General features: G+C 41.2%; 1 protein-coding gene across 5 annotated transcripts in view; it reads right to left on the minus strand.

The window, feature by feature from the left end:
• The window catches only part of utrn (utrophin), a 196,126-nt gene that overhangs the window by 77,661 nt on the left and 103,942 nt on the right, over positions 1-14,523 (minus strand). For all 5 annotated transcript variants that reach the window (XM_086264203.1, XM_086264200.1, XM_086264201.1 and 2 more), the window contains 2 exons: positions 3,783-3,955; positions 1,309-1,465 (listed from right to left, as the gene is read on the minus strand). In XM_086264203.1, the coding sequence (XP_086120329.1) occupies positions 1,309-1,465; positions 3,783-3,955 (330 nt within the window). The remainder of the gene's footprint in view (positions 1-1,308; positions 1,466-3,782; positions 3,956-14,523) is intronic.

Below are 14,523 nucleotides of genomic sequence, written 5' to 3' on the forward strand. Positions count from 1 at the left end.
TCTTTCTACAAATTATTACAGAAATGCTTCACAAAATTGAAACTCCTTTCTTTTCTATGTGCATGATTGCTTCATTAGCCTCAAACAGTATTGTATCTAACAAATTGCCATCTAAAATTACAAAATGACATTTCAAAATATAGTTTGTCAAACTTCATTGAAAAGTTACACAAAGATGTAGCAGATCAGAGAAGGCATTCAGATACAAATGCGCTTCGCGTATGCTAAGGTGTCGCAACGCAGGAGTACTGAGCTCCGTGTGCGCGTGTGCCAGCTGATCTGTCAGCGTGTCTGTGATCCTTGCGTCTGTGACACATGACTGCACACGTGTTTACTCTCAAGGCGTTTTGGGGAACAAAATAATAGTGTGGCGAACGGGATGCCGAGAAACGCATTACGATGTCAAGAGCGGCCGGCAGGCTCGGAGTAAACAGTAGCCACGGGCTGAGTCATTTATCTGAAAGCAATTACACTCCGGTGCACTATCACAATAACCAGTGGTTACAATAAATAATACAGTGGGGAACACTGCTGACAAACGGCACTGATGGCAAAGGTACGAATGGGTCAGCACAATAAAGGTATTGACTGCTTGTTAGAAAAACTGATTCTGTGTAGTGTAAAAACATCAATAAGTGCAATGATAAAACACGAGAAAGGACACTACTCACTGTACGGCAATGATGTCGAACCTGGCCTTTAAAACTCTACCAATGCAGGATTTGGAAACGAATAAATGTACCATAGCCACACGGCTGCTGGGCTTAACGCTTGAAAAACAATCATCGTTAGCACGGTTATATTTTTAATAACACGTTTGTTTATCTTTATGACAACAACAACGCATCTTGTGCAATTTAATATCTTTATTCTAGTTAATTAGACGTCTGCTCAGGATAAGGAGGGAGGAGTTAGGCTGCTACGATATAACATTAGCAAATTTCACGAAATAAAAGAAATCTTAACCCTCTGTACCCTAACAGGAGAAAATGATTAGGACAGTGAGGGAGATGTTAGTCAAACGCAAGGAAACCATCTGCGCACACAGAAAGAGAGAGAGGACAACTAATGAGGCATTTGCTTTAAGAAGGGGAAAAAAGCTTGATAACATGGGGCTGGCTATATCAAGCTGAGAGTATAGTTACAAATGCTTAAAATGTTCAGAAGGAACGTTTATTTTAGGAAAAAAAAGTTACTTTCTTGAAGCTTCTCTCTGAAAACTTAAAGAAAAATCAATAAGGAAAGGACAAGGTATGGATAAATCTTTCAGAGTGTGGCAGGAACATCGCCTGTGGCAACAATTCATACCGTGCAGTGATTCTGCTGCTGCAGCAGAGTGGGCACATCTCCTCCGATGGGCATCTGCTTCGCCAGCTCCTCATCCTTCATGCAGATCCACCTCCACAGCTCCTCCAAAAGGCCCAGCAGTCGAGACCAGCGCTCAGCACTCACCTCCAGATGTGCTCTGCCAAGATGAAGCATCCACTTAAACTAGTACCACCAGATCCCTGTGACAGTATCGCAGTAAATCCTTTCAAACTGTACTCCTTACTTTACACTTTATTCTATACATGCGCACATATTACGGTCTCAAATTTGTTATTCTCTTAAATTATAGCGTTTAAATCACATAGTAAGGTTCAACAACTTTTGAATTCTTCCTGCTACATTCTAGCTATGACTGTATTTCAACACGTAAAAAGACATATCCTTACAAAACCCTGTAAAAACCAGATTGCTAACCACTCAAAAAGAGGTCGCTGGCCTTCTGGAGTGGACGTTATTTGAAGAAGGTGGATGCAGTTGGCTGCTAACGGTGTGGGTGGCAGCTTGAGTGCAATGTGTGTTGATAATCACTTATTTTTCTCTTCTCCTCTGGGCAAAATGTATCTGAACACGGTGTACAGAGACCTCCTAATGCCACTTACCGAGTTAGCCTTAATTACACATGTACTGCAATTAAGGCATAATGGCCTGCATGCAATCATCATACCGTATCCCATCTCCCACACGCACGCACACACACGCACACACACACGCACACGCACACAGTTTTCTTGCTGTCTATTTCCCCCGTTCTATCCTTTCTGTGCAATGCTTCAGCTTGACTAAGTCCCATTTCTCCCACTAAAATAAACCATTATAAATTCAGAATCATTTCATCAGTTTTGTTTTTTGTTTTGTGTATTTTATGTTCAATATAGGTATTTGTTGTGCCTGAAAATGAATAAATAAATGAAATGAATGAATGAAATGAATTTGTATTGATATCCCAACCTCACTTTGTTCTCCTGGCATGGCTTTATTCACCCTCCCCTCTTCCTCTTTGAACATCTCCATCTGGCCCTGTCACCTTCACTTCTGCCTTCACTTTCTTCACCGTCCGCGTCCCTACTCATCACCAATCTTTTTTATTTATGCCAAGGTTGTGGCTGACGAGGCACTACGTGTGTGAAGTTTATGTCCTACCGTGGTTGCTCTCGGGTATTTTTTGTGCTATACGTCATCCCTCTGCTTCACGATGGACATGCAGAAAACAGGAGGCAGTGTAAGGCTGTTATAAACAACTCAAATGAATATTTCCTAAAATACTGTATGCAAATGAATATTTTCATATACGAAGAATGTTTTTAAATCATGACTACAATAGGAGCAACCTTGAGACCAATTTCAATCATGCAATCAGAAAAATCAATCCATCTCTCTCTTTTTTGTTTTTAAATTAAAGTACCACCTGAATTCCCCCCAAAATGGGACACTTCAAATTTAAAACATGCACAAATTTCTTGAATATTCATCAGCTTCAACTTCTTGCCTTCGGGATTGCATGTGTAGCAGCCCAAAGTTGGGCTGACTGCTGCAAGTCAGTCAAAGAACTACCTTCACTTCGCTGAAACTGCAGTACCAATCACAAAGAAATAGGATGACAAAAGCTCAACGAGCTATAAATTGGTTGCTGCAGGATGTTCTGTCGTAGTGTCAATAGCGCAGAGAGAGGCACGATGCAAACAGACAGCACCACTGTTTTGTGGCTATCCTGCATCGACCTGACATTTTATTCTGCAGTATTTGATGCTGTAAACGGTCACATCACATATAAAAATATCACGCAGTAGCTATTGTTCTTCCTCCTCCAAAATTTCTAAAGCATTTTAAGAAAACAACGTTGGCAGCAGCCTGGGATGGAGGCTGTGATGCATAAGAGTAATGACTGAATTAATGAGCTTGTTTCTGGAATGAGTAGATTACTGAGTTAAGTCTGACCCGCCTGATGTAGTTACTGTGTAGAAGCCTGGTGTAATTTGTGTAAAATAATCAAAATAGACACTATGGACACTGTGTTTAAAGGCGCAGTGTTTAGGATTTTCACTGAGTACAAAGCAGGTCCAAATGCAGACCATTTTACTGACATTGTTATTTCATTTTTAAATGAAAGCATTTTCTGATTGGATTGTTTTCATTTATCAACTTCCTGGGCTCCAGAATTCCACATGTTGGGGAAAAGGAAATTTTCTGATCAGGAAATAGCACATCTCCCAATGCACTACATTTAATAGTTAATCAAAACTTCTGCAATGTTATGACACACTAGCTGATTAAAAAAAGGAGTACACTCAAGCTGAGACCTACTTGAACCATTGCCTTGAGACCTTATGCCAAGATATCTTTTTTCTTCCAAGTTTGAGAGCAGCAAAAAGGCAAAAAACTGCAATCTGACATCCATGACCCAAAAGACTCGAGAAAGCAAAAGTTAACAAGTTAAGTTGAGAGCTTTTACTGACCTGATGTTGGCAGATTTGGTCTTCAGGTCGCTCCATCGTTGATTCATGTCATCCAGCCTGTGCTGGAGGAACACGGCCTCCTCTGAGCTGCCCAGCGCTTTAACCATCTTCGACTTGTTCCCGTCGACGCTCTTGTAGATGTCATTGTGGGCATCGATCTCAGCCTGGATGTCCTAAAAATACGAACAGAGAACATGGTTTTATCAGCGGAAAATTAAAGTACAGTCAAGGGCAGCAATATAGTAGTTTCACATCATTCTTATCACAAAAAATGGATGAGACAGCTGACTACAAGTGAACCTAAAATTTCTTCGGATTGTGTCACAAAGACTTTTCTTGAGGGACATCACAGCGTACTGCAAACAAATTTACCAGAGGGCAGAAAAGTTTATATTTTCTGGAATATCCTCAAGGTACTTTGACTAAAAAGATTTGAACTTCTATCCTTTTGCCGACTTGGAAGGCCCACGCCATCCAGAAGCAAGTCCCCGAGCAATATCAGCCTTCATATTAATGCTGGACCACCATTACATTACACCAGGTCTGAATGACAGCAAGAATTTCTCATTTTATGCTGGTATAAAGTTCTAATGCACTGCAGTGTGACTCAAAAATGCTCTGTGTATGGATGTGTGTATGTTTACAGGACCAAATTCAATATTATGATGAAGCAAGATTTTGTGCGTCTGTGTTCTTAACTCAGTGGCTCTATTACAGAACCCCATCTCAAAGGGCATGTGTGAACGTCTGTGTGTGAGGGTTAAACCACAAGGGGCGCTGACGCAAGCAGAGGATCCTGTCGAATGTTTTATTTTTAGATGTATAAAACTGTTCCGTGTTCTTCTCTCGCGCACTCTCTCTACTGGGACTCCCCTCAGTTCAACCTTTTTCAACTGCACATAAAGAAAAGACTCCAAAGAATACCATGTGTGTAAGTGTAACACTGCTTGGAGCACAGAGGTGTGCAAATGGGGCAAAATTGCTGTAGCTAATAAAAGTGTAATAAGACATATAGCCTACAACAGTGCAGGAACGTAAAATAATACAAGACATGGTGTATAAAATTACACATCTTCAGCAGCTTAAGTAGTTAATTGTGTATCATTTGCACTGGAAATGTAATATTTTACATTTATTCTAATTATAAAAACACAGGAAAATCTTGGAAAAGGCCATTGTTGCGGAATTGCTTTCCTATCCTCTGCATCACTATAATAACTGTGTGCAGTAATGGAAATGGTCTGTACTGCCATTAATGTGCTACTACACTAACTAGAGCCTAACGGATACACGGATCACCCCGTGCTAATTTTGGCCTATTACAGATGAATTAATGAACATATCTTCAAAATGTTTCTAGATATGAAACTTTTTAATATTACACTATTATATTTGTAAATTATACATCATAACTGAGCAGTTAAGCAATGTATTTGTGTTAAGTTTCTCACTGGTTTGTCAAAAATGATTAGGGATTTGGCGATGTCCCCCATTGTTCCATCATCCTGCCGTTCCCCAGTGAGTAGGGAATGGGCACAGAAACCTGGTATTAAACAGGCTCCGGAGCGAAATTATTAAAAGATTAGAGTATTAGTAACCTACAACATTATTGGAATTGGTTTCGGTACTGGATTGCTTAAGAAAAAAGAATGCAGTCATATTCTAGTTTCATTTTTCCTGCCCAGTTTCCTTAATAATTTGCTATTCAATATCCTGAAGATAACTCCTCTCGCTCGACTTGACTGAAGTCTGTTGTAGACACGGACAGCTGGAAACACAGGTTCAGAACCCATTTCATACTTCCTTGAAGCTCACCTCAAGTCCACTATCTGGGATGCAAGTCCAGTTGGGGTGGGTGTAATGTAAATTCTCAGGATGAGTCCGCGGTCACAAAAAAAAAAAAAAGAAAAGAAAAAAAAAAAGACAGGTACTCCCCATTTACCAACAAAATTTGCATCACTTGAACCCAAGCGGCTGCAGAAAGTATAATCAAGGCTTAACAGGAATAACTATCCGGCCATTGTGTCTCCAACTGTCCGTGTCTGTGTCAGCAACAGAGTATAAACAAGGCTTCAGGCGCACACATCATGCACACATCCACAGACTCTGGTCTTAGTGAGGACTGAGGAGAAAATGAAACTCTCCAAAGTGATGGATTCACTTGGCCAGAGTCGACACTTACAGTACACTCATTGCCACAAGTGCAACAGGTCAAAACATGAGTAGCGTGTGAAAACATTGAATGAAAGTCCATCACACTAAGGTGAAAAAAATGAAGAGTTTTCAACTGTCCAACTACCATGACCTACATGTAGCGATGCCAAGTGTGTGCATTTTTTGTACACAGAAAAAAATCCACTGACAAAAATCAGCCGTGGTTCCAAATACACACTCCAATATAAACAGAGGGAAGACGCTGAATGGGTATAAACAATACAGGAGACTCAGAGTGGATGTATGTTAGACGAGTATGAAAAGACATGACCTGTGTATATGTTTTGAATAGTTTATAGTAGAGTTTAAATACTCTGCAAAGTGCGCTGATGAAAAACAAAAAATACATTTCAAAAAGTAAATTTCAGCCACAGTGCGACCAGACTGCACATGAAACGGCTACACCTGTGGCAATATGCCGCAGTTAGTTAATGCCAATGGGCATTTCACTGAAGGCCGAAGCAAATGCCTCTGCTGTGATCTGCAAGGATAATGATCCACTGCATTTTTTTTAAGGCACAAATAAAATCCTTCTTAAAGGTTACAGAAGAAAGAAGGAAAGCCAGGGAGAGACGGGCAGAGGGAGAGGATATGGAGATAAAGACAGAAAGAAAGAGTAACACCAAGAATAAAAGACAGAGACACATTTGGCTTCTGAGCCAGCTGGCTGTGTTTCAAGTCATTACCCAAGTGCTTCCCTTATATTTTCCTTTAGCGCTTCTACTTCCAGTGGAAATAGTTTGCACACACTAGCACATTCACATATAACACAGAAAGCATACATTGAACGGACATACAACGGCACATATATTCATTTACAAAAAACCCCTTTTAGGGTGCATTTCAACTAATGAAAGACTGCTTGCAGCCAGAGGATTGTATATGTTGATGTATAAGTGTAGCGACGGATCATTTTCTCCCTCTCGTCAACACAGACATACCCAAACACACACATAAAAAACCATTTGTATGCCACAGGTCACCATGAGAGTAACCACCGGCCTGTGTTTACTTTTCTTCTATGTTTTATTTATGAATTATTGACTAAAAATGGACCATTTTAGGTCCTGGCAAAGGACCTAAAATATGCCTCCTCTCCTCGATCTATAAACTCGCACTCACCATACACACAAACACTGATTTATGTGCGAGTGGGAAGAAAAGCAGCAGAAAGGTTAATGGTTCTGGATCTCATGCACACTGTAATGAGTGATAGAGATTTGCTGGCTGTGAGCTTGTTGGAGCTGGAGAAGCGATTCGACCGAGTCTCCCTGGAAACTGAAGCAACAACTACTGCTTAAAGCTTTATGAAGGATAAAAGCATTAAACATGCTGTTAAGCTATGGCTGAAGGGCAAAAAAAACAAAACACCCAGACGTGCTCGCCAATCGGTGAAACTCTCACCTAAAGGAACTTGTTTACATTAACAAAACAACAATGACCCTTACTTGGCTAAGCCATGTTAGCCTTTAGATCTTAATAAAGCAATTAGCGTAAAGGTCCGCTTTGACAAATGATGCTGATTTCATGGCTGTGGGTCTCATTCTATACTAATTCGCTCTCTGCACAGTATCGTCTCTCAGAACCATTCATTCCACTTTAATGAGTCCAATAAGGACTGCTTAGACTTCATAAAGCTGACTAAATTTGGACCACAACAACAAAGATAGGGGGAAAAGAAGAATGAAAGATGGTTGTGTTTGTACTGATCGTTTGCATCATTCAAAAACTAAAAGAAGTCAAGCTATGACAGAACAGACTTATAATATACCTTTTCAAACTTTCTGAGCAGCTCCTGCAAGCTGAAGTTGAAGCCAATCATTCTGACTCCTCCTACTCCCTTGTGTCCCTACATCTTCTCTACTTTCATACAGATGAAAGGATGTTTCAGGTTTAGAGCAAGTAGACAAGTCCTCCAGTGGTTATGGTCAAAACCAGAACATTCAAGGTCAGCGTTCAGATCAATAATAAATCCAGAATTTGAAGAATCTCGAATCTGGCAACTGAAAAACCCAGCTCTTGCAAAAAATCCAGACACAAAAGGGTCAAAACCAGGTTGCAATCCCAAAACAGGCAATTTACACACCCCTTGGCAGCATTCGAACATGCATGCCGGTGCGTGTGCTCGCCTAATCCCGCCACATGTTGGTAGCATCCTCCTTTGAAAGGCAGCCAGACTGCATAGGGAAGGTGACAGTTACCCTGCAGTCGTGCTTCAGAGCTGAGACAAGGATTTAGGGACAAGTGGTGCCACTGGAGGTTTGACAGAGTAGCAGCTGTAGGCTGATTGTTGAGTTCCTCGGGCCAGGAATGGAGCACCTAAACCGCGACAGAAATCCGACAAATCTTGGGTGGAGGTCTGCAAAGTGGAGATAACAGTTTGTGTCTTGAGGGACGACTGGTGTGGTTGAGGACAGGTCTGCGCTCTCCTTCGGGTTTGCTTTGCTTTCCTTCTACCACTTCCCTTCAAAGTATGAAGGAAGCTTTGTTCACCGTGTCCAGTAGTCCAACCCTGGGCAGGGCCGGGACGTTTGCTCTCAATTAGTGAAATAAAAAGCACTTTCTCTCATCCAGTCTCACACACACCAAGAGGAGAGACCACAGCAGACGGAGGCATGTGATTTACCCTTGCTAAAGGTAACTTGGGCTCAAAGAGACAGAGTCCCCCTCAGCGTCCGACTTGCTACCAGCCCCAGTTTGGTCGCTCTATGACACCCTCCTAATCACTGCCATGACTGGGCCACTTAGTCAAAGAATGCCGCCTTCTTTTTGTTGGAGCCACATGTTCGCAGAGAGCTGCCTCGAGGTTCTGCGTCTAGATCCTGAACAGCGAGTCTGACACTTTGGCCCCTCTTTTGAGTTGGAGCTCTGCCGGTTATCCCCTTGTCTCTTGGGAAGGTGAAAGAGATGAGCGGGACCTATTTGCCATTCCGTCCTTTCTCCCTCTTCGAGAAGAAGAAACTTTTTAAAAAGTTACCTGAATTCTCCAGCTCTCTGCTTGATTTTTTAGCGGGGGGCGGGGGTCATACAAACTCCATAGCTGGTATCCCCATTCCTCTCTCTTCCTCTGTTGCTCTTTCTTTCTGGCCACTAGCCTCGCTCTATCACACAGCTGTTTATTATTTTAATCAGTATCCTCCCTTTCCCCTCCTCTCCCTACCTCTCTCTCTTTCTCTCTCCCCCCTAAACCCATTCAACACACTACACACCCACTTCCTGAGGCCTGCATGGGCATAGAGCTAGGCAGTTCATGAGAAAAGTAAGGCTTTCTGCCAAGAAAGAAAATACAGACCAGAATTCAGTAGAAGCAAAATAAAAAGTGGATAAAAGGGGAAAAAAAAAAAGAGATGTCAGTGAGAAAATGGGCAGAGAGGAAGAATATTAATAGAAGAAAGGATGTCTGTGAGGGTTAAGAGAGAAAGCGAGGGGAGAGGGCCAACAGTGCAGGTGGAATCTTCTACCCGTCTGGTGCAAAAGGGATGAAAACGTGGATGTTTTGTTCATAGATGAGAAAAAGGAAAGTAATGGGAATTTGGGATGGTGGGGTGTCAGGACAGGGGCCGATATAATCTGCTCCACAAAGAACCTTTTTCATTTCTTATGTATTTTAATCAGTGAACAGCACCTTTCCTTGACAGCCCTTATTCAAATTACTAGAACTACCCAACTACTAAAGGCCGTTACTGTTCAGATCCCACAATTTGAATATCATCACTCTGCAGAGGACTGAATTAAGTGAAGCCTGAAATTCCTACTATAGTGTAAAGGCTAAATGCTTTGAAGAGGCTCGGATAGGAGCTGTGTTATATAGGGCTATGTTAAAGAGGTGCAAGCATTAAAATTGATTCCATATATTAAACCTGTGTGTGAGTGTGGAAGTGATAGCCTGACTCCTCGAGTGTGTGCTGGCATTTTGAACAGCAGGGTAGACATGTGGTGTGCATCAAAGACATGCAGACAGATGGCTGTCAAGTGAGGGGGAAGAAAAAATACAATACAACCTTGCATATTCATAAGACAAAGACTTTGAAGTGCACTTAGCTAATTAAAAATATTTACATACTCGAGGCCATTAAATCGCACTTGTGAGTTATGCTGACAAATATATGCCGTTTGAGGGGTTTCTAGTGAAAGATGTAAAATTAACTGCAGCGAATTGGCACATTTGACAAGCATAACTAATTCAACAATGGGTGGAAGCTGGGAGAAAAGAAGAAAAAAAAACGCTAAAACTTGTTTGATGATTTTGGCTCACCGAGGCTTTTAATGCTTTAACTTTGTGCAATCAACTTAAGGAGTGCGGTTTACAAAAGCAGACATTTATTAAGAATGCAAAAACAGAGATGGATGAAGCCTAAAGCGAGGCACGTCGGGGTTAATGTTGGGCTACATTACTAAAGTAAGCGGATTAGAACCATTACAGGGGTAAGAATGTAACGCTTCTAATCCCTCGGGCGAAAAGAGGAGAGGAAAGAAAAATAAAGTTCAGTGAATGAGCAAAGAGTAACACAAACTTACGGAGTAATAACATGAAGGTGAGCAAAGCAGAGAAAATGCGAGGAAAGGCAAAAAAAGGATTTAGAAAAAACCCCGTAATAGATTCCCAAACGTTTCCAACTTTTGCTTAAAGAAAAAAAGAATGGAAAAAAAAAAACTCGAAGCACTTAACTGTAAACTAAAAGATTTATATTTGATAAAATAAGCTGAGTGAGTCAGAAATTAAATATTACAGTGCACACGCCATATGTCTCAAATCCTGTTTTTTCTTCCGCATAAGCTTTAGTTGTTATACTTTTACTTTTTTACTTTCACAACAAAGCGAAGGATTTTATTTTTTTTCTAACAGTTTACATATTATTCAATATGTGTTAAAAGGCCAAAGAGAATTAGTGTTTTACCATATTTAACCAGTGATGAGTGATGTAGTCCGCTTATCACTGAGGACCGAGTATTTACGGCCTTAGAGAACTCTTCATATCTTGGTACGTTGAGATCACACACTCCAGCAGCAAAGAGAACAAACCCTGAATGTCAAAAGTTTGAGTAGTGCAGATTTTTACCAGGGATCGGATCGTCAGAGCTTCCACTCAATTGACAATGTACCAAACCCTTACAGCACTTCCTGCAGGTGGTGGCCCCATAGGAGGGCAGACCCCATGTAGCTCTTCAGGCTAAGACACCCAGCCTTGAGCCAATGCCAGACTGGGACCCTGGTAACCCTCTCCCAGGGTGAACTGGTCCCTTGTCTGGTCTCTTTGTCATCATATGGGTTTTCTGAATTTGTTTTGCCCCTCGCCGACCACATCGAATGAATCTAGTTGAGGTGGTTCAGGCATCTGACTAGGGTGGGCCTCCTCCACCTCCAAGATGATGTATTTTCAGGATGTCCAACCAGATGATGCCCCTGGGGCAGACTCAGGACATGCTGTACCAACTATATCGCTCAGCTGACTTAGAAACACCTTGATGTTCCCTGGATGAGGTAGAGGTGGCAGTGAGGGACGGCAAGGAATGAGTTTCCCTGCTTAGACTGCTGTCCGACTGATTGGGAGGGATGAATCAGGATGGATATATAGATGCTTTTATCTCTCTTTAATGCATTTTTGGAATGTGAAGGTGATTCATGTAGGTTTATACCAACTTTTTCCATGTGACTGATTTGTTGTTTTATACGTTTAAAAAAAAAGAAAAAAAAGTACATTTTGTGTGTTATTCTTGAGTGTGTCATGATTATACGTACACAAAGTTTCACAGATGGCTAAGTGTTTGCTTATTTCTAAATTTCTAAACTGTTTTTTTCCACAAAGACTTCAGTTGAAAATGGAAAAAAAATATTGAAAAACCAATTTCTAAAGCTTTCTAAAATTACGCCAACGCGTCATCAAAGATTTAAGACAAAAGAAAGAACCTATACAGAAATATCTGGACCAAAGGAACTATAAATATTAGGACAGGAATGACAAATCCAAAGCATATTTAATCAAAATTATCCAACAAAAACCTCGTCTCAATATCTACACAGAAGACCACCGAAAAGGATATGAAAGCGTTAAAGAGCAACTGCTGAAGGACAGGAGACAGAAGCAGGGCAATTTACCATCTCGGATGATGTCAAGAGGGAGCCGGGGCCATATTGTCCAAATAAAGATTGTGATCCTGTGATATGGTTGCCAAACAGAGCAAATGAATAAACACAAATGTGGGCACGTAAACCAAAACACACAAGCACACACAACGCAATTCTAACAGCAGACCCATCCACCAGTAACCATTCCCTGTCAGATCAGTTAAAATTCACACAAACCTATCTAATCCAGGCTCTGTCTTTACAATGTGCAGCATCTGCTGAAAAATCAATGCAGCTGCAGCATTCCACTATAATTCGCAGCCTCTTAAATTCACATCTAGTGAAGTCACTTCCTGTGCCTCGGGTTATCACTGACACTCCTCTTCCTGTTAGGAGGGCAGCAGCCCTTTGGGGAGATCTGAGCCCTGAAGAGAGATAGAGTGTGTGTGTGTGCGTATGCGTGTGTGTATCTGTGCGTAAAGCGGGCAAAGTGAGTGCGTCTTCGTTGTGGCTCATTTGGCAGTATAACAAATGTGTCAAGTTTTGGAACAAAGTGTTGTGGGTGTGCACAGATGAAAGAACTCTTGCAGTATTTTAAAGTACTCTGCTTTCAGATGTGTAAACCCTTCTCATCGAACAAATGTGCAATTGTGCAGCAGAAATAGTTCTGTAAACTTGAAGGCCACTTCTCGAACTCGTTTAGGCTTAAATTTCTCAGAGAATACGATCGCAGAGTTGACAGCAGTTTCAGCTATCGAATTCTGCACCGTACTTAGTAAACACAAGGTTAATGCGGCTCCCAATGTGACTACTGTGAAGGAGCGTGAATAAAAAGACTGGCAGATAAAAGAAGAATAACCAACATAAGAATGATGACATTGTTGCATCACATGCTCTTATTATACAGAGTCTCTTCCAAGAAAACAATTATCTGGCGTATCTGCTCACAGAAGTTATATATGGGCTACACTTACAAGCTGACAAAGTAATAAAGCATGTTCCGGCTAACACGCACATTAAAAAGCCACAATCCGATATTCAATTGACAGCTAACCTTCAGTGATGTGACAGAGCTGCCATTAGAGAAGACAACTGGAGTCAAAGGTCATGGAGAAGAATAATAACTTATTCTGGGGATTCAATAATAGCAGACACTCTACATAGCCATCGTAATAACCAAGAAAAAAAGGACATCCTGAAATTCGTATGCAAGCTCCTTAACACAGGGAGTGGAAATTGATTAGAAGAGCCTGTGTGCTGTTACCTGGTAATCAGCTATTGATTGTGGAGAGGCTTTTTGTCTTGCAGTGTGTCTACAAGACTCTTGGGAGATGACCTGAAGATTGAGGTAAAATGCAGTGGTTCTTAGATGCTAATCTTGTGCCTCCGGGGTTGTGTGTCCAACGAGTGTGCCTCTTTCCTGGTGTCTGATTAACAATTAAAAGCCATCCTTGTCTCGTGGTAGGTCAGATCATTTAAAATGTGACCAGCAAGTAGTAGAAAATGTTTATTTTCGATTAACAGCAACTTAATATACCGCCCGCATTGCCATAAAGACTAAGCAGCAAGGCAGACATCAAACAAATCAAATAAACGGTAATAGCATTGTTCCCTGTAAGCCACTTGTGCATTTTAAATCTAACAAGGTGAAGGCAAGCTTGCAACAAACAATAAAAATAAAATACAGAGTAGTAATTGTACAACAGAATATGTCAATAGCTTCTAGGTGTGTGTTGGCTACACAGTATTAAAAGACAAAAACAAGGTCTGACTGTTTTATGTCAGTAAGATTATAGTTCTAGTACAGTTTAACTAAAGCAGAGGTCTCACTTATTAATAGAAATCAATGAATCCTTGGATAGCAGACCTTTGGAAGTAAAATAATGAACAAGAAGTCATTGAATTGTGAGCACTATTAACTTACTCAATTTATTGGATTAAAAAAAAAAAAAAAAAAAAGGGTTTTTATCACCCTGCTTTTCCCTAGCATTCAAAGACTTCTCCCTCTCCATCCTTCCTTTTCATCACTATTTTCCTCCAGCGGCCCATCTCTTTTACTTTATCTCCACTCTTGGCCACTATTTGAAGTGAAGCCATCTAGGTAAAGGCATCTAGGAACAGAAGATCTTGACCTTTGTGGGTGGTCTGCCAGCAAGTCACCGCATCATATCACAACAGAAATTATTTTTAAAAGGAAGAAGAAGAAGAAAGTCGATGTGACGTGATTGCTTCTGAGGCGGCTGTCGCCTCCACGGCGGGCTGCCGGAGAAATACGCTTTGAACATGAGCCTGACACCTGCTGTGTTTGGTGGGGAGGAAAGAGGCCTCAGAAGGTTAGGTGACTGGACCAATTAGTGTGCTCCAATAATGAACAGTAGGAGACCACTGTGTGAAGGACTGTCCTGTGGCGCTATGGAGCCGGTGTCAAAACAGTGGGTGAGTACAGGTTATAAGTAGGCA

Source organism: Aulonocara sp. 'chitande type north' Nkhata Bay, linkage group LG15, assembly GCF_057382095.1.
Source record: "Aulonocara sp. 'chitande type north' Nkhata Bay isolate Kocher_YH1m ecotype deep benthic linkage group LG15, A_spYH_male_GT1.1, whole genome shotgun sequence".
NCBI lineage: Eukaryota > Metazoa > Chordata > Actinopteri > Cichliformes > Cichlidae > Aulonocara > Aulonocara sp. 'chitande type north' Nkhata Bay.